The sequence below is a fragment of the Entelurus aequoreus genome, linkage group LG11, assembly GCF_033978785.1.
Source record: "Entelurus aequoreus isolate RoL-2023_Sb linkage group LG11, RoL_Eaeq_v1.1, whole genome shotgun sequence".
NCBI classification, from domain to species: Eukaryota; Metazoa; Chordata; class Actinopteri; order Syngnathiformes; family Syngnathidae; genus Entelurus; species Entelurus aequoreus.
This window is the reverse complement of record NC_084741.1, coordinates 51,616,238-51,638,615: the sequence shown is the minus strand read 5'-3', so window position 1 is coordinate 51,638,615 and position 22,378 is coordinate 51,616,238. Positions and strand designations below refer to the sequence as shown.

The 22,378-nt window shown below is 43.0% G+C and overlaps 3 protein-coding genes across 3 annotated transcripts; 1 reads left to right on the top strand and 2 right to left on the bottom strand.

Annotated features, from left to right (window-relative positions):
• Positions 1-276: 276 nt before the first annotated feature.
• On the bottom strand, positions 277-1,505 carry mdh2 (malate dehydrogenase 2, NAD (mitochondrial)). The gene has a single exon (XM_062064303.1). It carries the CDS (start codon positions 1,365-1,367, stop codon positions 354-356), a length of 1,014 nt encoding a protein of 337 aa, XP_061920287.1. The 5' UTR covers positions 1,368-1,505; the 3' UTR covers positions 277-353.
• A 1,333-nt stretch (positions 1,506-2,838) lies between these two features.
• On the top strand, positions 2,839-9,760 carry rnf146 (ring finger protein 146). The gene is made up of 3 exons (XM_062063497.1): positions 2,839-3,016; positions 4,575-4,634; positions 8,342-9,760. The coding sequence occupies exon 3, from the start codon at positions 8,354-8,356 to the stop codon at positions 9,506-9,508; it is 1,155 nt and encodes a 384-aa protein (XP_061919481.1). The 5' UTR covers positions 2,839-3,016; positions 4,575-4,634; positions 8,342-8,353; the 3' UTR covers positions 9,509-9,760.
• Positions 9,761-11,749: 1,989 nt separating this feature from the next.
• Positions 11,750-21,364, bottom strand: echdc1 (enoyl CoA hydratase domain containing 1). Its single transcript, XM_062063498.1, has 7 exons — positions 21,278-21,364; positions 15,147-15,217; positions 13,978-14,150; positions 13,745-13,887; positions 13,599-13,651; positions 13,408-13,488; positions 11,750-13,330 (listed from the first exon to the last, which is right to left on the bottom strand). The coding sequence occupies exons 2-7, from the start codon at positions 15,209-15,211 to the stop codon at positions 12,916-12,918; spliced, it is 930 nt and encodes a 309-aa protein (XP_061919482.1). The 5' UTR covers positions 15,212-15,217; positions 21,278-21,364; the 3' UTR covers positions 11,750-12,915.
• Positions 21,365-22,378: the final 1,014 nt, after the last annotated feature.

Genomic DNA, 22,378 nt, shown 5'->3' with positions numbered 1-22,378 from the left:
GGTGATTTTTTTTTCCGCTAGGACTTTTATTGATGGCCACCAATGATTTACTCAGCAGTAACATTTGAGTGCATGAATAAGTATGATGACAGTATCCCCTCTTGGCTGTACAGTGACTGACTTAATATGAAAATAATGAATTTGATATATTTGCAAAACAGGCCGTGAAAGAGCAGCGCACTTCTGTAAAGATCATATTTAGTGATGGGAGAGCACAAAAGGTCAAAATCTACACAGGTAAAAGAAAACCAGTAGAGGGAACACGGACACATCTGGTAGATTTGTGCCTTTTAATTTAAGACAATGTATCAATGACAGCTGCAGGTTCCAGGTATATTTTAAGTGTCCTCCCTTCACTTCATTTTAGCCACAAAATCCTCCCCCTTCTTGATGGACCCCTTCAGCTCGTCTATGGCATCAGCCACCAGCTTCTCCTCAAAGGCGGTAATCTTGCCGAGACCCAAATTCTTCTCAATGCCATTCTTGCCCAGGAGGAGAGGTGTGGAGAAGTACTTGCACTCCGTCTCCTCAGACCTGACGAAGGCGCACTCCACTACGCCCTCCTTTCCGTTCATGGCGTCCAGGACGGAGAAGGTGAAGCGAGCGCCGGCGTACGCCATGGAGAGAGTTGCGGAACCGGCTCCGGCCTTGGCCTTCACCACCTCCGTGCCGGCCTCCTGGATTCTGCCGGTCAGCGCAGACAACTGGTCAGGAGGGAACTCCACTTTGGGCGCGCACTGAGAAATGAGGGGGATGATGGTCTTCCCGGCGTGACCCCCGATGACGGGCACGCTGACACGGGCCGGGTCCAGGCCTTTGAGAGCCGCCACAAAGGCGTTGGCTCGGACAATGTCCAAGGTGGTGACCCCAAACACTTTATTGGGATTGTACACGCCATGCTTCTTCATGACCTCTGATGTAATAGGGATGGTGGAGTTGACAGGGTTGGCAATGACACAGATCACGGCTTCCGGGCAGTGGCGGGCGCAGGCGTCAGCCAAAGTGGCTACGATGGTAGCGTTGGTGTTGAAAAGGTCATCGCGGGTCATCCCGGGCTTCCTGGGTACACCAGCGGGAATGACCACGACTTCACAGCCTTGCAGGGCAGCGCCGAGCTGATCGGGGCCCATGTGGCCCGTGACCTGGGCCCTTGTTTCGATGTGGCTCAGGTCCGCGGCCACCCCGGGTGTGTGTGCGATATCATAGAGGGAGAGTTGGCTCACCAGAGGGCTGTTCTTCAGTAGCAGGGACAGAGGTTGGCCTATCCCGCCCGACGCTCCGAGCACCGCCACCTTAGCGTTGTTCTGCGACGAGGTGGACAAACTCCTGGCGAGGCTGACGGTAGGTCTCACGGCACGGGAAAACATGTTGTTTTTGTTCTCTTGTCCTTTCTTGGAAAGTTGTAAAATAAATACGAGCAGCCCCTCTTCTCTGTGACACCAACGTCCTCTAGCAACGACCGAACAGGAAGACACTTGAGCTGCCTACGTCTCACATAAAACTCGCGTTATCCTACGTGATTTAGCGTAAACGCGCACAGCGACGTCGAAGCTGCTGCGTTCGGGTGATGCAGAGCGTCGGAATTTTCCCCTTCTTCCACGAGAAGAGAACAACAAAGGAACTGGAAAAACCGTAAACTGAGATGAATGTTTAAGACTTTAGCATTTGGAACTAGACCATTGGCTGAATTGTATTGTGTAATGTTAAAAGTTGACTACTCCATATCAATAACTCAATTTGCCACGAAGAACATGTTCTTGTTTGATTTAACGTCCCACTAGACCAGCTAATGTTGGTGATGAATAATTTGGAAAATTATAACATACGTAACGTGTATGAGCAAGGGATACATTAAAATGAGTACCATGAATTGATTAACGTGGGCCCCGACTTAAACAAGTTGAAAAACGTATTCGGGTGTTACCATTTAGTGGTCAATTGTACGGAATATGTACTGTACTGTGTAAACTGTACTGTTTCATATAATGTGTTCTCTTCCTTTGCAATATACTAATAACAGTTTCAATCAATCAATCAAAAAAACGTACATTAATACCAATCCACCCAAACCAAGGCTTCCCTATTTTATTTTTTTGAATTTTATAAACCTTTATTTATAATATGCAACATTTACATACATTCAAGAAATAATAATAATCAAAACAAGTACAGAAATAGTACAAAAACAGTAATAAAGTAACTAAAAGAGAATGCAAAATATATATGTAACAAAATGTAAAGCCTATAGGCTCACACAAGTTCCGTAAATAATCAAAATTTGGAACACAGCATATAGTTTTCACAGCTTTTTGGTTGTTAGAGGTTGAAAGCGTTTTAAAGTAAAGTTCTAATTATTTTTTAAAGGCACAAAAAACATTTATGAGTATAAATAGCAGTTACAAAGGTAAAATTCCTTTTCAATTTTCTTTTCATACAGTGTAAATCCAAATAGCACATTTTTAAAACAAAGCACAAATTTGTCATTAATATATTGTCCAGCATGAAACGACAGATGCCCTGACCTGTTTGCAATGTAGCGCTTTTTTATTTCCTGTATTTTATATTATTACTTTGAACTGATTTTATATTTTTTATCCCGTAAAGCGTCTTTGAGTACTCTGAAAAGCGCTAGACCAAATAAAATGTATTATTATTATTATTATTATAGCGATCGAGTGCTTTCACAAGTCCAAAACAGGTGGTAAACAGTCTCTGGATGCATGTTGCATAAGGTGCAGGTAACATCAATGTCCTTCTTGTATCTAACCATCACAGTCTTTAGCTTCTGTATTTTACATTTGACTTGTTTAGACTGGGACGACAACTCGGATGTGACGTCACAGACACCTCCAAATTCCCAAGTTACTTAAATGTCTCACTCTGAGCTGCTTTTTTGATACGAAGGAAAACAAAGGCCGATAACGTTGGAATTTGTTTGGGAGACGATTGACATTGGGACACGTTTTTATTAAATGCAGCCATCTACGGCAGCTGGACAACGACATACATCAGTACGGTATGTGCGTAGAAGCTGTGACACAAAAAAGGGTTCGCTTCGGTAATGTCGACCTAAAATAAGCTAGCACCGTCACATGAACCCCGTCTATTTACTGGAGTCACATTACTGCCCTTTAGCCGCGCCAGTAGTAGCTGCTAGCACTGGCTTCAACATGTTCAATTATTAAGTCCGCTTTTTGGAAAATATTCAGTTGATGGCCGTTATATACATTATGTTGACGCCTATCCCCTTAACTCATTTTAAGAATGCAGTTTATTAATTCGTCCCGATCAGTTGGCTTTCGAGCTGTCATTCGCCTGTAAGGTTCCTGTAAATATTACATTGTTGGCTCTGTCAGTCTTTGCTGTGTTTGCTAAGATTATCAGTTGTTGCAATGGCTATGCTCGGAGGCCACCAGCACACACTGGCTTGGATGCAGTTAGACAATTAGCAGAGCTGCCCTTTGTTTCGAACACTCGTCCAATCACCAATGTCAGTCACAGCTAGAGGTGTAACGGTACACAAACATTTCGGTTCGGTACTTACCTCGGTTTAGAGGTCACGGTTCGGTTCATTTTCGGTACAGTAAGAAAACAACAAAATGTAAATTTTTGGGTTATTTATTTACCAAATTTGCCAAATCTTCCACCAAAAATATTTTTCTTAGTGGAATATTTGATGTGAAGTAATCGGAACCTTGGATAGGTCAATAATTCATAATAAGATTGATTTTGATTCAATATTATGTTTTGAGCAATGACAGTTTGAAAGAAAAAAAACCAGCTTTGTTTTATTAGTCAACATTGCAACTTTTTCTAAAATACATTTAACCTTTAAGCTTTTTTATTTCCCTTTTGTTATGTTTTTGTTTATTTTAATAGTATTTTTAGAATGTGCCGTGGGCCTTTAAAACATTAGCTGTGGGCCGCAAATGACACCCATGCTATAGATGATAAAAAATTAAATCTGATAAATCTATGGATAAAAAGCAGAGCCTGGCGACGCATGCACGTTTATCATAACTCTCTCGCTCTCTCTGTCTCTGCCCCTCCCTCACGAATGCTGCTGCATGCACAATTTGTTTTGTTTTTAACCCCTTCTTAACCCTGAACGTACATTGAAAATACATGCAACCCTAACTCAAAATGCCGGACATTTGAGGCATTTAAGAAACTCCGCCCAGACAGCTCCGCAAAAGAGGACATGTCCGGTGAAAAGAGGACGTATAGTCAGTCTATCGTAGCCCGTTAGCTGCTAGCATGCTATGTGTTGTGCCTCGGTGTGCATTGATTACACAACGTGCGTTACGCTACTTAATATGTCCATGGAAACTCGTTCGGTACACCTTCGAACCGAACCGAACCCCCGTACCGAAACAGTTCAATATAAATACACGTACCGTTACACCCCTAGTCACAGCTGTGTTCACGGAAGGCGATTTGTGTCAAAATGCTTTGTATTGTGAAGCTTCAAATCCACACAGAGTATTGCTTGTGTTTTGTTTTTTCTGGATGTGTGGGTTGTCTGTATAAGTGCAGTTGTTTTAATACTACATTTTCCTTTTATCTTTTTACAGGGGCAATTTAGATGATCCATCAGCATTCCTCATGATACATCATCATTAAGTCTACTTTCAGTGAGTATGCAATTTGTCAAAATCCTTTGATATATTGTGAATTATCCTACAGCATACATTTAATGCAGTCATTAGGGCTGGGTATCGGTAAGGTATCACCGAAACGACCCGATACCAAGTAGTATCGGAACTGCGTCTGTCAAACGATACCTGCAATTGGTTCTTTTTGTACCCAGATCAAGAAAAAATTACTGTTTCTATGGTTTTGCTCGCAGCCAATCGCTGCAAGCGTTCTTCGATTCAATGCGCCATGTGATTGGTCCACCACCGCAACAACTATACTTTGTATAGCGGTAAAGCGGGTTGAAGCAGTGCAGAATTGGCTTGTCATCATTCAGAGGTGCCGGCAGCAAAACGGTCAAAGGTATGGTTGTACTACACGCCTGTGGCGCCAGGTACAAATAAATGCATACAATGCGGCAAGATTATTTCAGGGAAAACGGGGAATACTACCAATATGATTAAACACCTCATCAAGCACAGAGCAAACTTAAGGGTGGAGAACTTGTTCTGTGTTTAAAAAGTCGGCTTATAGAACACCAGCGTCGTTGTCGTCATCTCCACAGGACACTGCTCAACCGTCGATAACTTCAGTTAATATATAAATGTTTACTATGTTAACAGTACTCATCCTTTGTGTGTTAAAACATGTATTGTCAAGTAAATCGTTTTGGGCATGTCGTAGGCATGTGAGCTAACGCTAGCTTAGCTTGCTCGCTAATTACAGGGCCAAAATAATACTTTGTTGTACATGTTTGTACAGTTATTTAATAAATCTTTGAGCACTTTCAAAATGTATTTGTGTAAAAATCTTGAATGGGGAGGAGTGGTGAAAATTACGCAACCCATTTCATTCTTTTCACATGATTAATATCGAATGAAGTACTCAGTTGGTATCGGTATTGTTTTAAGGGTACTGGTATCGAACATTTTTAAACGATACCCAGCCCTAATAGTCATCCATCTGCAGGTGTGTGCATATGCAGAACATACAGATCATAATTTTAATTGGAACACGTTTACATTTTGTTTTTAATGATGATATAGTTAAAAAAATAAATTTGTCCCCCAATTGTATTTATAGTTTTTGCATTTAGTGTAGGGCAGCACGGTGGTCCAAGGGTTAGTGCATGTGCCTCACAATACGAAGGTCCTGTGTTCAATCCCCGGGCTCGGGATCTTTCTGTGTGGAGTTTGCATGTTCTCCCCGTGACTGCGTGGGTTCCCTCCGGGTGCTCCGGCTTCCTCCCACGGCCAAAAACATGCACCTGGGGATAGGTTGATTGGCAACACTAGATTGGCCCTAGTGTGTGAATGTGAGTGTGAATGTTGTCTGTCTATCTGTGTTGGCCCTGCGATGAGGTGGCGACTTGTCCATGGTGTACCCCGCCTTTCGCCCGAATGCAGCTGAGATAGGCTCCAGCACCCCCCGCGACCCTGAAAGGGACAAGCGGTAGAAAATGGATGGATGGCATTTAGTGTAGGTGGCTTTCAATTTCAAGCATCTTATTAAAACAGTTTTCAGCTGCCAAATATCACATTTTGACAATGGTACCAAACCAGTTAAAGGTGCTGTTTGCAACTTCCTCACAAGGACATTTTTCAAAGCAAAACATATAACAAGAACACCACCGGCTAGCTTATGTTACCATTAGTGGTTTAACAGAACACATTTGTTAATTGTCTATTTATTAGACTTAGACTTCATTTTACTGTCATTCAAATTTGAACTTTACAGTACAGATAAGAACAAAAATGTTTTGCATTAGCTCGTCGTAGTGCAGGATAAAAGAGCAATAAGGTGCAGATATAAATAAATAGATTACTGTACAGATAAATATATTGCACTTTTTCATATGCATCCACGTTTATGGATGTATGTTATATTGTCTTTATATTCCAGCGAGTTAATCCGTTTTTGGGGGGGAATTGAGGGGATTATTTTGATGCGTTCAAGAGTCTTATGGCCTGAGGGAAGAAGCTGTTACAGAACCTGGGGGTTCTGCTACGGAGGCTGCGGCGCAGAACATGATATATTTCACTAATACTAAGTCTATGTAATAAATTATTGTAACAGCCTGAATAAAATGATCTGTGTTTACAGCGGTCACGCACCCAGTCTCGTCAACACAGGAAGTGCGTGCACACCCTCAAAAGCAGTCAAAGAGAAGCAAGGAACAAATTGCAGTCATGTTGTTGTTATGATAGAATATACACTCAATGACAGCTAACGCTAGCTATCCAAATTGCTCTTATTAGCTAACAACACCTAAAGCTAATTCACATGCATTTTAGGGTTTTTAACGTTAAACCGATGTGACTGGATATCCGGTTCGAGAAGTGGCTGGTTCGGCTGCGCTGGTCACAGCCCCCTCGATCAATAAGGTTCAGTTGTGAATCTTTAGGTAACTCGAATGTAGATACACAAACCGGTTATCGTGCCAAATTCTAAATCAGTTGACGGTTTTTGTCTTTAAAACAACACGTTAGGAAGGGGTGTCCGTAAAAAAAAAATTAGTCACACGCTTCTTAACTGTAGACAAGAATAGACGTAAATACATGGACCGGGTGTCGCACAAGACCAGCAATCAGACAGTTTATCTTTAAAACAACACTAGAGTCACGGCTGCCTGCCAAATAATTACCCACAAGACTCATAACGTCAACACCGTGGACTGTCGCCGTGCTGTGCCGCTTTTCAATATTGTAACATCCCAAGTAATAGACAAAAAGACAGATTGCCAGTTAGTCTTTCGTTATTTCACAAAATGCAACTTTCTCGTACAACAGACTCAATCTTTGTGTCTTGCTCTCTTTACCGCCAACGTTCCTTTCCCCTTACAACTTCACAACACACGTCACTTCTCATTTTTGTCCCGTACTCAAGCCATTGGTTAGAACCCATAGGCGTCTGTGATGACGCTAACCTGACTTGACTCTATGAAAATATATATATTTGACATGTTTGCCTTTTTACTTTATAAAACATATTTGAGAATATGTTGTTTTAAAAATGAGGAATTACTGGAAGTGTGTCATATTTATAAAATGTACTTTTTTAATATTTGAAGATGAACATGCTTATGGCTGTTCTCAATTATCAGGTTATTGTTATTCTAATGGAATTAAACTGATCAGTTTTCTTAAGACGGTTGGCCCCTCATCCAAGTAGTTTTCATCAGTTCATGCTCATAGACTTAGCTTGGGTAGATCTAGCCTAAGCGCTTGGTGCCAAGGTCCTAACTTTTTATTCTCTAACATGAAGAGGAGCGTATGCACAGAAAGGTATACTTTTGTTCTTTTGTGGTGTAAAAAATAATGTCAACAACTGTGTGTTAATGTTAATCATAGTCGAATAGTGCAAACTTTGTATCCAATTTAATTGAATCGTTCATACACTAAATTGAATCGCGTCAAATTGTTCTGTTTTATTAATTAATCGTTTTTGAATCGCATCGTAACCCACGTATCGAGATGCGAAGCAAACCGTCCATCACAAAGGGATTTACATCTCTAGTTCATGTGTTACGTAATTACGTCATTAAATACGAGAAGCCGTGAGAGGGCGGTATATAACGCTTAGAATGCATTGGAAAGTTAGCGTCATTGAGGCATGTAAATGTTTCAAACAGCCCCTTTTAAATCTTTCTTTTAAGTTTAGTTTTCTTTTTTATTAACAATTATCCTCCACTTATTCTTCTCCCCAGTATTTGCGAAGGATGGCTAGTTGTGGGGAGATAGATCACTCTGTTAGCTCACTTCCCCCAAGTAAGAAAGGGAGCAGCAACAGCGGTGCTGCCGGAAGTGGGAACAGTGCCGAATCATCTAGTTCCAGCAACACATCGCCGGCCCTGTCTGTACCAGAGTGCGCCATCTGTCTGCAGAGCTGCGTCCACCCCGTGCAACTGCCATGCCACCACGTTTTCTGTTTCCTCTGTGTAAAAGGAGCATCCTGGCAAAGCAAGCGCTGTGCTCTTTGCAGACAGGAAGTGCCAGATGACTTCCTGGAAAGGCCCACACTTCTCTCTCCGGAGGAGCTCAAAGCATCAGCAGGGGGTCGTGGTGGGGCATCGAGCGATCATGCCTGGTATTACGAGGGCCGCAATGGTTGGTGGCAGTATGATGTGCGAACCAGTCGAGAGCTGGAAGACGCTTTCTCGAAGGGCAAGAAGACGGCAGAGATGCTCATTGCCGGGTTTTTGTATGTAGCTGACTTGGAGAACATGGTACAGTACAGGCGCAATGAACATGGACGTAGACGCAAGATGAAGCGAGACATTTTGGATATTCCCAAGAAGGGAGTAGCTGGACTGCGTTTGGACACTGAGGGCGTCACCGGGGCAATCGCGGCTGCAGGTAGGGAAAACTCTGCTGATGGAGCTGATACCACAGCAGCAGGCGTACAGCAGCAGGTCACTGGCATCCCACCCCCTGCTGCAGCACCTCCACCCTCTTCAAGACCACCTACTTCCTTGGGTGGTCAGCCTGACAACAGCAGCCCCTCTCTGGAGGACGCCCTTTCACAACTACAAATCAGCAACAGAGCCACTCCATCTTATGAACGATCTAGCGAAGGAGTGGAAGAAGATGAGGAGGAAGAAGAGGCTTCACCCTCCAGGTCTTCTGATCCTCACACCTCAGTGGATGAATCTGGCTCTGGAGACTGGAGTGACGATGAGGAAGAGGATAACGACGACGGGGGGGGAGGTGGAAATGAAGAACACGTGGAGCCATGGGAGGATCGGCCTCGGCGACAAAGACTGAACCCAGAGGACCGAGCTCTCCCTGGTGCGGAGTCCACCTCTCCCCCTTCGTCATCTAGAAGTGGAAGGTCCAGAATGCCCGATGGTCAGTGTACAGTAACAGAAGTGTGAAGTTATCAGTGTGATTGTTCCTTAATCAATAACTGCCGTGTCCCGTTCCATTAATTTATTATATACTTTGTACACACATTCACTGTCACAGCGCAAACTTTTGTTTTTGAGCAGCTCTGACTGACTGACTGCTGCCTGTAAAGAGTCATTTGATCAGTCAAATTCTAAGCTTAAACACCATCGGATATGTAATAAAGACCTGTGATATGTGAGTGAAGAGCAAGAATGGCTCGTTCACTTCCATAAATGGAACTGCATCCTTGTCATCAACATGAGCGGTTGCATTCTCATCATCTTTAACTCTCTCCGCTAACATGACACCCATAGAACCCATGGAACTTACTTACTATATGGCTCATTTTCACTAACTCCCAACCTACTGTTGACTTAGATTCAACAAATAATGAAGTATCGATTACAATTCTTAGTGCTAACATTTGAAATCATCTTGAGGCAGGCTGTTTGCTCAATGTCCCCAGTAGGAACCTAATTCACATGTAATGTTTTACTACATAGTCTGTGTGGAGCTTACAAGAGAATGTTGCTTCCCAATGAGTTTGGATCGCAGGTGTCTGCACCGAAATATTAAAGGTAATAGTTTTTAATATTTAAAAAAAATAGGACTAAATAAACATTACATGGTTTTAACTTTTGAGGTAATTTAAAAATAAATGTGAAGTATTGGTGTTGTCCTTTAAAAGTTGTCATGGCCTCTGTTGACTCAAGTGTTGTCAACTGGTGTGCCACTAAAGATATAAGAATAGTGCATGTTTGAAGAGAGAGTTAATGCTACAGGTTGGTAAGATGCTATTGATATTTTGGGTTTAGTGTGGATAAATGTTCTGGTTTTCCTTTTGTTTGATATTGGTTTTAAATTTTAAATTATGTGCAAGACAGAATGAGACGACATGTCATTCCAAATCGCAGTCGTTTTGTTTTCTCTGCTTAGATCATTTGCTTAGACTTTCCATTCTGAATAATACAATTTTTGTAACTGTTTTCGCTTGGCTATTTTTTACTTTTTAATTTAAGAATAAATTGTCATTTCATCAGTCTAAAATCTGGGCTTCGGTCATCTTGTATTCTTTTGATTGTGATTGATTTACACAAATGTCCTTTACTATTGACTTGAGTCAGTATGTGGAATAGTGACTACATGCCCATCTCAATTAGAATATTTTAGAAAGCAAATGTATTTTATTAGTACATTTTCAAAAAGTAAAAGTATTTTATATAAGAGTCATAATAGAGTGAAATGTGTTAAGAATGTAGTCGTTGCTTTGTTTTAAAATTTTAGATTTGTATTTGGAAAAAAAGAAACAATCTCAATATTGTCTGCTACTAGCTCACACTCTTCTTGAGTCTTTAATTGGTCTTTGTCATAATTAAACTCCCAAGTATTAAAACATGTTGGAGAATACGCTCGTTTATTGAGATGCACCCACTCCTAATCAAAAATCTTTGTCATCAACCTTTGATAAGTTCCAGTTAGTATTGATTTGCATTAAAGGGATCAATTAACGCAGGTGTGTCAAACTTAATTTCATTGAGGGCCACAATGCAGTTATGGCTGCCCTCTGAGGACTGCTTGTAGCAGCAAATAATCTATGAATTTGCCTATGCATTTGTTTAGCTTTTTTTTTTTTTAACATACACTAAAACTATCAAAATTTACTTATGTATCTGTTAATCACAAATGTCTCAAAGAGTTGCACAAGCCATGACGACATCCACGTCAGGGCAAGAAAAAACAACCCAATGGAACAACGAGAGACCTTCAAACGAACCGCAGATGTGGGGATCCCCCCTGGGTGACCGGTGCAATGAAGGCCGAGTGGATACAGTAAATAACATGAGAGTCCAGTTCATAGTGACAACATATTACTGTAAATGGAAAGAGTACTACTGTTTTTTTTACAATAAAAATGGCTTAGTCGCCAGAATTTTTACTGTAAAACGTTTTTTTTTTTTTTTTACAACATATTCCTGGAAATGGAAAAACGGCACGTTTTTAATACTAGCAACTGAGCTGCCAATGTATGCTAGGAAAAAAACGGGTACTGTTTTTCCAATTAAAGTAATACATCGTAAAACAACCATAGATTTTACAGTAAACTGGCAGCTCAGTCGCCAGACTTTTTACTGTAAAGAACTGGTAGTTTTTTCACTTTACTGTAATATGCATTAACCACTTATTAAAATATATTGTAATTTTTACAATTTGATGAATAATATGCTTTGAAATCATAAGAGAAGCCAATATTTAGGTATTTACTTTTAATTTAAAAAAAATAAAGATAATATATTTGTTGCACTATTGGATAATAAAGTTTAAAACGTATGCGTTTTCATGCAGTACATATTTTTTTTGGAACAATGAATACATCTAGTAAGAAAAGATAAGATACTTTATTGACTTATATTATTTCCAGGCGTTAGCATGGACCATATACAATTATGTGGCAAATGGAAGAGGATCCCTTGGCCATGAGTTTGGCACCTTTAAAGTAAGGTAATGTGTATGCATGTAAATATGATGCAGCATTCACAAATGTAAATGTTAGCTTCCTTCGAACATGTATACATTGGAAACTTTCAAACCTTGATTTCACCTCTAGTCCCAATTCATTTTACGATGTTTAGCATAGGGCAGCACTGTGGAACAGGGGTTAGTGCGTGTGCCTTACAAAACGAAGGTCCTGGGTTCGATCCCCGGGGCCGAGTGTGGAGCTTGCATGTTCTCCCCTTGACTGCGTGGGTTCCCTTTGTCTTCCTTTCATCTCCAAAGACATGGATAGGTTGATTGGCAACACTAAATTGGCCCTAGTGTGTGAATGTTGTCTTATCTGCGATGAGGTGGCGACTTGTCCAGGGTGTACCCTGCCTTCCGCCCAAGTGCAGCTGGGATAGGCTCCAGCACCCCCGCGACCCCAAGAGGGAGAAGCGGTAGAAAATTGATGGATGGACATTTAGCATCTTGGCCGCATCCTTATATGTTTGACTAGATTTTTACAGAGAACACGGGCGGTGCCAAAGCCTTGTCTTATTAAATATACAATAGGCAGGCATTGTTTATAATTTATTATTTGATAGGTTTTCGGTCTTTAATTTTGTCTGAGAAAAATAAATCGCGTAAATATATTTTCCTGGAGATACATGTAAAGGAGATAAGCCTTATCAGTGTCTGGATCTAAGTGCTGCTGATTCCGAGTGGCCACATCATCACAGCATCAGTAACACAGGAACTTTAGCTGGTGAACTACCGCATAGGCAGCTTTTATTTCCTTAAATGGCAAGAACGTTCTTTATCTTAGTTGTCTGGTTTTATTCCATAATGGAAATGAAACAACAGAGCAGTAAAATGGAGCATAAATAAAATTGAGACAATGCTACCGCCCTTGGTGTACTCATTTGTGTTTGGACTGGTTTGCTAGTGCCTGCAGGTTAGCTGGACCACCCCACACTGTCCCAAACACATCCTTCTCAGTCCTTAGAGCGTCAGCTAGAGGGAGCTCCCTTCCTGACAGCACTACCTTCTTCACAGCCTGGATCACTGCCGGTGGCCCGTTGGTACAATGACTGAGCCACTTTTCAGCCTGCTGCAGGAGAGTCCCTGCACTTTCTTCTCGCGGGTCCTGAAGAACTCCATCTGCCAGTCTTATCTGGAGGCCAAATTCGGGGTCTATTTTTGAAGCGCCGCCAAGCAGCTTCAGGGAATTCTGGCTGCCAATGAGTTGGATTAGTCGAGCAGCCCCACCCCAGCCTGGGACCAGACCCATGTGTTTGTGGACAAACTGGATCACACTGCCAGGTGCCATTAACCTAAGAAGATAGACATCACACTTGAATGACCTTACTCTAAAGTTATCTAATCTTATATCGATAGAAGGAAAAATTACCTGAAATCACAAGCAGTAGTAAGCTCTGCTCCTCCTCCTAAGGCTCTCCCCTCCACAAGAGCAACAGACATCAGAGAAAGCCTGCATTAAGAACACCAAATACTGTTGTGCATTTGTGACAGTAACAATCCAAATTAAATGAATGGACTGTATAAACTCATTAACTTTATGGGTGAACAGGTCTATCTTACCTGAGTAGTCTAGTGAGAGTATTCTGCATGAACATGCACATCTTCATGCCATCCTATAAGATAAGATACCATTTTGCCCTTCAAATAATTGTAATTTAATACACGTGTTTACTTTAGAGTGCATGCTTAGAACTTCTCGGTCATACTTGGGCCTTGGAAATTGCTTTGACAGCATTAAGGTCTGAGCCAGAGCAGAAAGTACCGGAAGCACCCTGGACTATGAGGCCTTTTCCATGTGTCCACTGCTCCAGTTGGCTCACCTTCTCTTCCAGCTCCACCATCATAGTACCTGGGACATAATACAACAATAGACAGTTTTAATAGTAGCGATAATGACATTTTAAAGACGAGATCTAGAGTTGTTCTTGAGTCAAGGTACCAGAAAAGGCATTCATGCGGGAAGGGTTGTTGATGGTGAGAACAGCTATGCCAGAGTCTTGTTTGGAAAGGTCTATAGATCCACCAGAGTAGGCCTGCAGCTTCTCCATGATCTCCGCCTGGTTGAAGTCTTTCTCAGTGTAAACACAGCTACTGGTCTGTCTCTGCCACGTCCTTGGAGTAAAGGTCACAGTAAAAAATATTTTGACAGAGGTGTTGCAACACGATGTAAAGTTAGTTGGTCTGAAATGTAAACAGAATTGATTTGGAGTGTAAATTACAGCAGTGCAGTATGTAATGTGTAATTTACATACAGTATAGTGCCTCAACTCACAAGCTTAATTGGTTCTGTGCTGGTGCTCTTAAATGAAAACACTTGCATCCAAAATCAACGTCTCCAATTGAAATTGATTAAAATATATTTAATTGCGGCTTTCCCCCAGCCCACAACCCTGCAAAATACAATTTTAACATGTTGCACGCCTTTTAGTAATACAAACAACTACATTAGAATGTACCAAAAACAAGTAATGTAATAATAATGTACAGCATTTACCTTGGAGAGTGGACTTTTACGTATCTCCTTCCCTTTGCTTTGCCGTCAAACAGTACCTTTTCCGTATTTTCATGGATAAAAGTCTGCCGTTTAGATATTATTTCAATTTTCTTGGCTAGCGTTAGACGCATTCTGCTTCAGTGTGGTGCAGACTAAGCAGTGATACGCTCAAATTACTTCGCCAAGTTGGAGACATGTTGTCATGTTTTTGCTGACTTCTTTTTTTAATTAGAAGAATATCATCCACCTCTGTTCTTCACACTCACTTTCTTTCTTCCCATGGTTGGAAAACAAAAAGTAATGTCAATCTTTAGCTATAAACTAATGCTAGCAAGTAAGACCAGATGTTTTGGTCAGATCTTTCGGGGTTCACTATGACATTCGCTACGCCAACTAATGGTGTCGGTGCTTGAAACTCAAATTTTAGCTTGTAACTTAGGGCACAATTATTAGCCGAGAGACAGCTCTTATCTCAAAACATTTTAAGACGTGGCACTCCTAAGTTGACGTACCACTGCAGAACTAATTTAGAGTTATGCAGTATTTGTCATGTACAACTAAATGAAAACAGGGTTAATTCTAAGTACAGTATTGACCCTAATGTCCCGTCATACCTTGCCCAGCTGCCACAGATATGGCTGCTCCTCAGGAAATGATGCCTCGCTGCACAGATAAACATGATTTACTGCAGATTGGGGAAATAAGAGAAAAGCATACATGTTTACTAAGTTGTGATCATATAGAGGTGTTACAAAAGGTCAATACTAGCATCATTAACTACTCATACCAAGAAGAAATCTAACCAATCAAACACATTTTACTGATAGTGTTTTATAAAATTACTAGCCTGTAGTATGCATCTTTTTTTATGTATTTCAGTGGACTTGCACACGCTGTTTTTTGAACAGACGATGAAATACATTACTCTTACAACCGACCCATGTTATGATAGTGTGACGTCTCGTGATTTGCGGATCGATACTGAATTATCAATACCGCAGATACCAGATCTTTATGCTTTAATGTCAATTCTCTCATCAAAATAGCGATACTTTTGATACCTTTGTTCAGGGGTGTCCAAACCTTTTCCACCAAGGGGCCCACATTAACAAGTCAAAGTATGCGGGGGCCATGTTGTTTTTTTTTTTATTCAAAGCAATTCTTAAAACAGATATTTTATATAACTTTGTGTCAGCTTTGAGTTATAGGTGACTATTTATATTATTATTATTAGTTAGAACATTTCAGCTTTTTCTCATTACATACCGATTTTACATTTATATTGTTTTTCCCATGTAAGAATAGAAACAAATAATATGATTGCATAACCTAGTGTGTCAAAAATTCTGCCTGTAAAAACATTTGTTTATGTTCAGTTACATATCAATTCATACGTTTGGTAATATTTTGGCCCCCTGGTAGGGTCTCCCAAGACAAACTGGTCCTAGGTGAGGGATCAGACAAGGAGCAGCTCGAAGACCTCAATGAGAAATAAAAACTATGGACCCAGATTTCCCTCGCCCGGACGTGGGTCACCGGGGCCCCCCTCTGGAGCCAGGTCCGGAGGTGGGGCACGATGGCGAGCGCCTGGTGGCCGAGCCTGTCCCCATGGGGCCCGGCCGGGGACAGCCCGAAGAGGCAACGTGGGTTCCCCCTCCAATGGGCTCACCACTAGCAGGGGTCATAGAGGTCGGGTGCGATGTGAGCTGGGCGGCAGCCGAAGGCAGGGCACTTGGTGGTCCGATCCTCGGCTACAGAAGCTAGCTCTTGGGACGTGGAACGTCACCTCGCTGGGGGGGAAGGAGCCTGAGCTAGTGCGCGAGGTGGAGAAGTTCCGACTAGACATAGTCGGACTCACTTCGACGCACAGCAAGGGCTCTGGAACCAGTTCTCTCGAGAGGGGCTGGACTCTCTTCTACTCTGGCGTTGCCGGCAGTGAGAGGCGACGGGCTGGGGTGGCAATTCTTGTTGCCCCCCGGCTCAGAGCCTGCATGTTGGAGTTCAACCCGGTGGACGAGAGGGTAGCTTCCCTCCGCCTTCGGGTGGGGGAACGGGTCCTGACTGTGGTTTGCGCTTACGCGCCAAACCGCAGCTCAGAGTACCCACCCTTTTTGGATTCACTCGAGGGAGTACTTGAGAGTGCTTCCCCGGGTGATTCCCTCGTTCTACTGGGGGACTTCAACGCTCATGTTGGCAGCGACAGTGAAACCTGGAGAGGCGTGATTGGGAAGAATGGCTGCCCGGATCTGAACCCGAGCGGTGTTTTGTTATTGGACTTTTGTGCCCGTCACAGATTGTCCATAACGAACACCATGTTCAAACATAAGGGTGTCCATATGTGCACTTGGCACCAGGACACCCTAGGCCGCAGTTCCATGATCGACTTTGTAGTTGTGTCGTCAGATCTGCGGCCTCATGTTTTGGACACTCGGGTGAAGAGAGGGGCGGAGCTTTCTACCGATCACCACTTGGTGGTGAGTTGGCTGCGATGGTGGGGGAGGATGCCGGACAGACCTGGCAGGCCCAAACGCATTGTGAGGGTTTGCTGGGAACGTCTGGCAGAGTCTCCTGTCAGAGAGAGTTTCAATTCCCACCTGCGGAAGAACTTTGAACATGTCACGAGGGAGATACTGGACATTGAGTCCGAATGGACCATGTTCCGCACCTCTATTGTCGAGGCGGCTGATTGGAGCTGTGGCCGCAAGGTAGTTGGTGCCTGTCGTGGCGGTAATCCTAGAACCCGTTGGTGGACACCGGCGGTGAGGGATGCCGTCAAGCTGAAGAAGGAGTCCTATCGGGTTCTTTTGGCTCATAGGACTCCTGAGGCAGCGGACAGGTACCGACAGGCCAAGCGGTGTGCGGCTTTGGCGGTCGCGGAGGCAAAAACTCGGACATGGGAGGAGTTCGGGGAAGCCATGGAAAACGACTTCCGGACGGCTTCGAAGCGATTCTGGACCACCATCCGCCGCCTCAGGAAGGGGAAGCAGTGCACTATCAACACCGTGTACGGTGAGGATGGTGTTCTGCTGACCTCGACTGCGGATGTTGTGGATCGGTGGAGGGAATACTTCGAAGACCTCCTCAATCCCACCAACACGTCTTCCTATGAGGAAGCAGTGCCTGGGGAATCTGTGGTGGAGTTCCTTAAGGCGCTGGATGCTGTGGGGCTGTCTTGGTTGACAAGACTCTGCAGCATCGCGTGGACATCGGGGGCGGTACCTCTGGATTGGCAGACCGGGGTGGTGGTTCCTCTCTTTAAGAAGGGGAAACGGAGGGTGTGTTCTAACTATCGTGGGATCACACTCCTCAGCCTTCCCGGTAAGGTCTATTCAGGTGTGCTGGAGAGGAGGCTACGCCGGATAGTCGAACCTCGGATTCAGGAGGAACAGTGTGGTTTTCGTCCTGGTCGTGGAACTGTGGACCAGCTCTATACTCTCGGCAGGGTCCTTGAGGGTGCATGGGAGTTTGCCCAACCAGTCTACATGTGTTTTGTGGACTTGGAGAAGGCATTCGACCGTGTCCCTCGGGAAGTCCTGTGGGGAGTGCTCAGAGAGTATGGGGTATCGGACTGTCTGATTGTGGCGGTCCGCTCCCTGTATGATTAGTGCCAGAGTTTGGTCCGCATTGCCGGCGGTAAGTCGGACACGTTTCCAGTGAGGGTTGGACTCCGCCAAGGCTGCCCTTTGTCACCGATTCTGTTCATAACTTTTATGGACAGAATTTCTAGGCGCAGTCAAGGCATTGAGGGGATCTGGTTTGGTGGCTGCAGGATTAGGTCTCTGCTTTTTGCAGATGATGTGGTCCTGATGGCTTCATCTGGCCAGGATCTTCAGCTCTCGCTGGATCGGTTCGCAGCTGAGTGTGAAGCGACTGGGATGAGAATCAGCACCTCCAAGTCCGAATCCATGGTTCTCGCCCGGAAAAGGGTGGAGTGCCATCTCCGGGTTGCGGAAGAGACCCTGCCCCGAGTGGAGGAGTTCAAGTACCTCGGAGTCTTGTTCACGAGTGAGGGAAGAGTGGATCGTGAGATCGACAGGCGGATCGGTGCGGCGTCTTCAGTAATGCGGACGCTGTATCGATCAGTTGTGGTGAAGAAGGAGCTGAGCCGGAAGGCAAAGCTCTCAATTTACCGGTCGATCTACGTTCCCATCCTCACCTATGGTCATGAGCTTTGGGTTATGACCGAAAGGACAAGATCACGGGTACAAGCGGCCGAAATGAGTTTCCTCCCCCGGGTGGCGGGGCTCTCCCTTAGAGATAGGGTGAGAAGCTCTGCCATCCGGGGGGGAGCTCAAAGTAAAGCCGCTGCTCCTCCACATCGAGAGGAGCCAGATGAGGTGGTTCGGGCATCTGGTCAGGATGCCACCCGAACGCCTCCCTAGGGAGGTGTTTAGGGCACGTCCGACCGGTAGGAGGCCACGGGGAAGACCCAGGACACGTTGGGAAGACTATGTCTCCCGGCTGGCCTGGGAACGCCTCGGGATCCCCCGGGAGGAGCTGGACGAAGTGGCTGGGGAGAGGGAAGTCTGGGCTTCCCTGCTTAAGCTGCTGCCCCCGCGACCCGACCTCGGATAAGCGGAAGAAGATGGATGGATGGATGGTAATATTTTGTCTTTTAATTAACTAACTAGGTAAACTTTCTTTATATTTAAGTATATTTTATTTTTATTTTGAGACCGTATCAGTATAGTGTCTAAACCTTTTCCACCAACGGCTTCATACTGAAAAGTCAAGTATGGGGCTTGGGGGCATTTTGATGTTTTATTTAAAAATGCTATAAACAGATTCTATGTATATTTAAAGACAAAACTTTGCATTATAGCTGACTAATTATTAGTTTAAAGGCCTACTGAAACCCACTACTACCGACCACGCAGTCTGATAGTTTATATATCAATGATGAAACCTTAACATTGCAACACATGCCAATACGGCCGGGTTAACATATAAAGTGCAATTTTAAATTTCCCGGGAAATATCCGTCTGAAAACGTCTCGGTATGATGACGTTTGCGCGTGACGTCACGGGTCTAAGCAGACATTTTGGAATAGCACGGTGGCCATCTTAAGTCGTCTGTTTTCACCACATAATTCCACAGTATTCTGGACATCTGTGTTGGTGAATCTTTTGCAATTTGTTTAATGAACAATGGAGACTGCAAAAAACAAAGCTGTAAGTGGGATTGGTGTATTAGCGGCTGGCTACAGTAACACAACCAGGAGGACTTTGAGTTGGATAGCAGACGCGCTATCCGACGCTAGCCGCCGACCGCACCGATGATCTGAAGTCCTTCGTCGCGCCGTCGATCGCTGGAACGCAGGTGAGCACGGGTGGTGATGAGCAGATGAGGGCTGGCGTAGGTGGAGAGCTAATGTTTTTAGCATAGCTCCGTCGAGGTCCCGTAGCTAAGTTAGCTTCAATGGCGTCGTTAGCAACAGCATTGCTAGGCTTCGCCAGGCTGGACAGCATTAACCGTGTGGTTACAGGTCCAGGGTTTGGTTCGGTGTCTCCTGATAGTAGAAGTAATAATAGTATTGTTGATCTTCTGTCTATCCTTCCATTCAGGGGCTTATTTCTTCTGTTTCTATCTGCAGTTAAGCACGATGCTATCACGTTAGCTCCGTAGCTAAAGTGCTTCGCCAATGTATTGTCGTGGAGATGAAAGTCACTGTGAATGTCCATTTCGCGTTCTCGACTCTCATTTTCAAGAGGATATAGTATCCGAGGTGGTTTAAAATACAAATCCGTGATCCACAATAGAAAAAGGAGAAAGTGTGGAATCCAATGAGCCCTTGTACCTAAGTTACGGTCAGAGCTAAAAAAGATACGTCCTGCACTGCACTCTAATCCTTCACTCTCACGTTCCTCATCCACGAATCTTTCATCCTAGCTCAAATTAATGGGGTAATCGTCACTTTCTCGGTCCGAATCGCTCTCGCTGCTGGTGTAAACAATGTGCAGATGTGAGGCGCTCTTCAATACAGGCAAGGCTTTTTTATTAGCGACCAAAAGTTGCAAACTTTATCGTCGATGTTCTCTACTAAATCCTTTCAGCAAAAATATGGCAATATCACGAAATGATCAAGTATGACACATAGAATGGACCTGCTATCCCCGTTTAAATAAGAAAATTTCATTTCAGTAGGCCTTTAACAATCTCATCTTTTTCTCATTGCATTCCGATTTTTACTCTTTTTTTTTTACATTTTTACTGTTGTTTTTTAGATATGTATGTGCTTTGCACACTCAACTTTAAACATTTTAGCAGACACATTAGGTACATTTGCACAAAGTGTCGGTATTGGATCGGAATCGCCGATACCACCCTGAATTTGAATCGGTTCCGAATCAAAAATAAAATCGTGAAATAGTCACGTGGAGCCTACTTCCGCATTATTTAAATAAAAAACACCTGTGCGACAACTGCCGCCTGACTGAATTATTTAAATAAAAAACACATGTGCAACAACTGGAGCACACATGTTTTAGAACCTTTTTTCGCACCCCAACAAGCTGTTAATTGCATAAACACCAACATGTGAACTGAGCAAATAAGAAAATACATGTTCATAAAAATGTCATTTCTACAGTAGGCTACACAGTGGGCCACAACAGATGTTAAAAGTTAAAAGGCGTAAACATCTATATGTATCTTATACAAAAAGCTGATCTAAGTTTGAAGCATATGTAATACAATGGTTAATAATATGATAAAGGAGAAATAATAACAAAAAGAAGTGCCAACCTTGACAGTTCGACTGTGTCACTGCAAAATACTTCCCCCGAAAAATGAAGTGTCCGTAGCTACGGAAGTGGCGGCAAAAACGGTGTGTGAGTAATTCGCTATTTTATTGGCCAATGTTCGTACTCGACCAATCAGGGGTCATTTTATTCAGACTCGAACAAAGCAAGCCAAAGCCAACAGAGGATAGCACTGGCGGCGAGTACTTAATTTACACCACAAGAGAGCGGTATAGTCTTCAATTGTGAGTTACCTCATCCATTCGCCGTGTGTGATTTTGAAAATATTGTTTCGAATATGCTTACAATAACAATGTAATACATAACATATTTCCAGCTTTCCATTACAAAGGAGCAGGAGGACGCAGAGTTTATTTCACATACCCCTTTTCAAGATTTTAACATTTGTTTTTGTTCATAATTGTTTTTACTCAATTTGTAACGCAACAGTGAATACATAATTCAATGAGGAAATAAATAAATGATTAAACAATGACTATGTACACTACCATTCAAAAGTTTGGGGTCACATTGAAATGTCCTTATTTTCAATGAAGATAACTTTAAACTAGTCTTAACTTTAAAGAAATACACTCTATACATTGCTAATGTGGTAAATGACTATTGTAGCTGCAAATGTCTGGTTTTTTGTGCAATATCTACATAGGTGTATAGAGGCCCATTTCCAGCAACTATCACTCCAGTGTTCTAATGGTACAATGTGTTTGCTCATTGGCTCAGAAGGCTAATTGATGATTAGAAAACCCTTGTGCAATCATGTTCACACAGTTTAGCTCGTTACAGAAGCTACAAAACTGACCTTCCTTTGAGCAGATTGAGTTTCTGGAGCATCACATTTGTGGGGTCAAATAAACGCTCAAAATGGCCAGAAAAAGAGAACTTTCATCTGAAACTCGACAGTCTATTCTTGTTTTTAGAAATTAAGGCTATTCCACAAAATTGTTTGGGTGACCCCAAACTTTTGAACGGTAGTGTAAATAGTTATTAAATACATTAAAAAAACAATAAATATGGAATTAATTAATAGTTAAGTAATTGTAGTTCACATTACAAAATGAATAAGATTATCTCATTACAAGCTATT

What these genes read in the sequence shown, in the direction of transcription:
- mdh2 (XM_062064303.1), bottom strand. Translation starts at nt 1,367, where the DNA reads ATGTTTTCCCGTGCCGTGAGACCTACCGTCAGCCTCGCCAGGAGTTTG.
- rnf146 (XM_062063497.1), top strand. Translation starts at nt 8,354, where the DNA reads ATGGCTAGTTGTGGGGAGATAGATCACTCTGTTAGCTCACTTCCCCCA.
- echdc1 (XM_062063498.1), bottom strand. Translation starts at nt 15,211, where the DNA reads ATGTTTATCTGTGCAGCGAGGCATCATTTCCTGAGGAGCAGCCATATC. An exon ending in ACTCTCACTAGACTACTCAG is followed by an intron (nt 13,489 to 13,598) that starts GTAAGATAGACC and finishes TTCTTAATGCAG; the next exon opens with GCTTTCTCTGATGTCTGTTG. An exon ending in ACTACTGCTTGTGATTTCAG is followed by an intron (nt 13,331 to 13,407) that starts GTAATTTTTCCT and finishes CTATCTTCTTAG; the next exon opens with GTTAATGGCACCTGGCAGTG.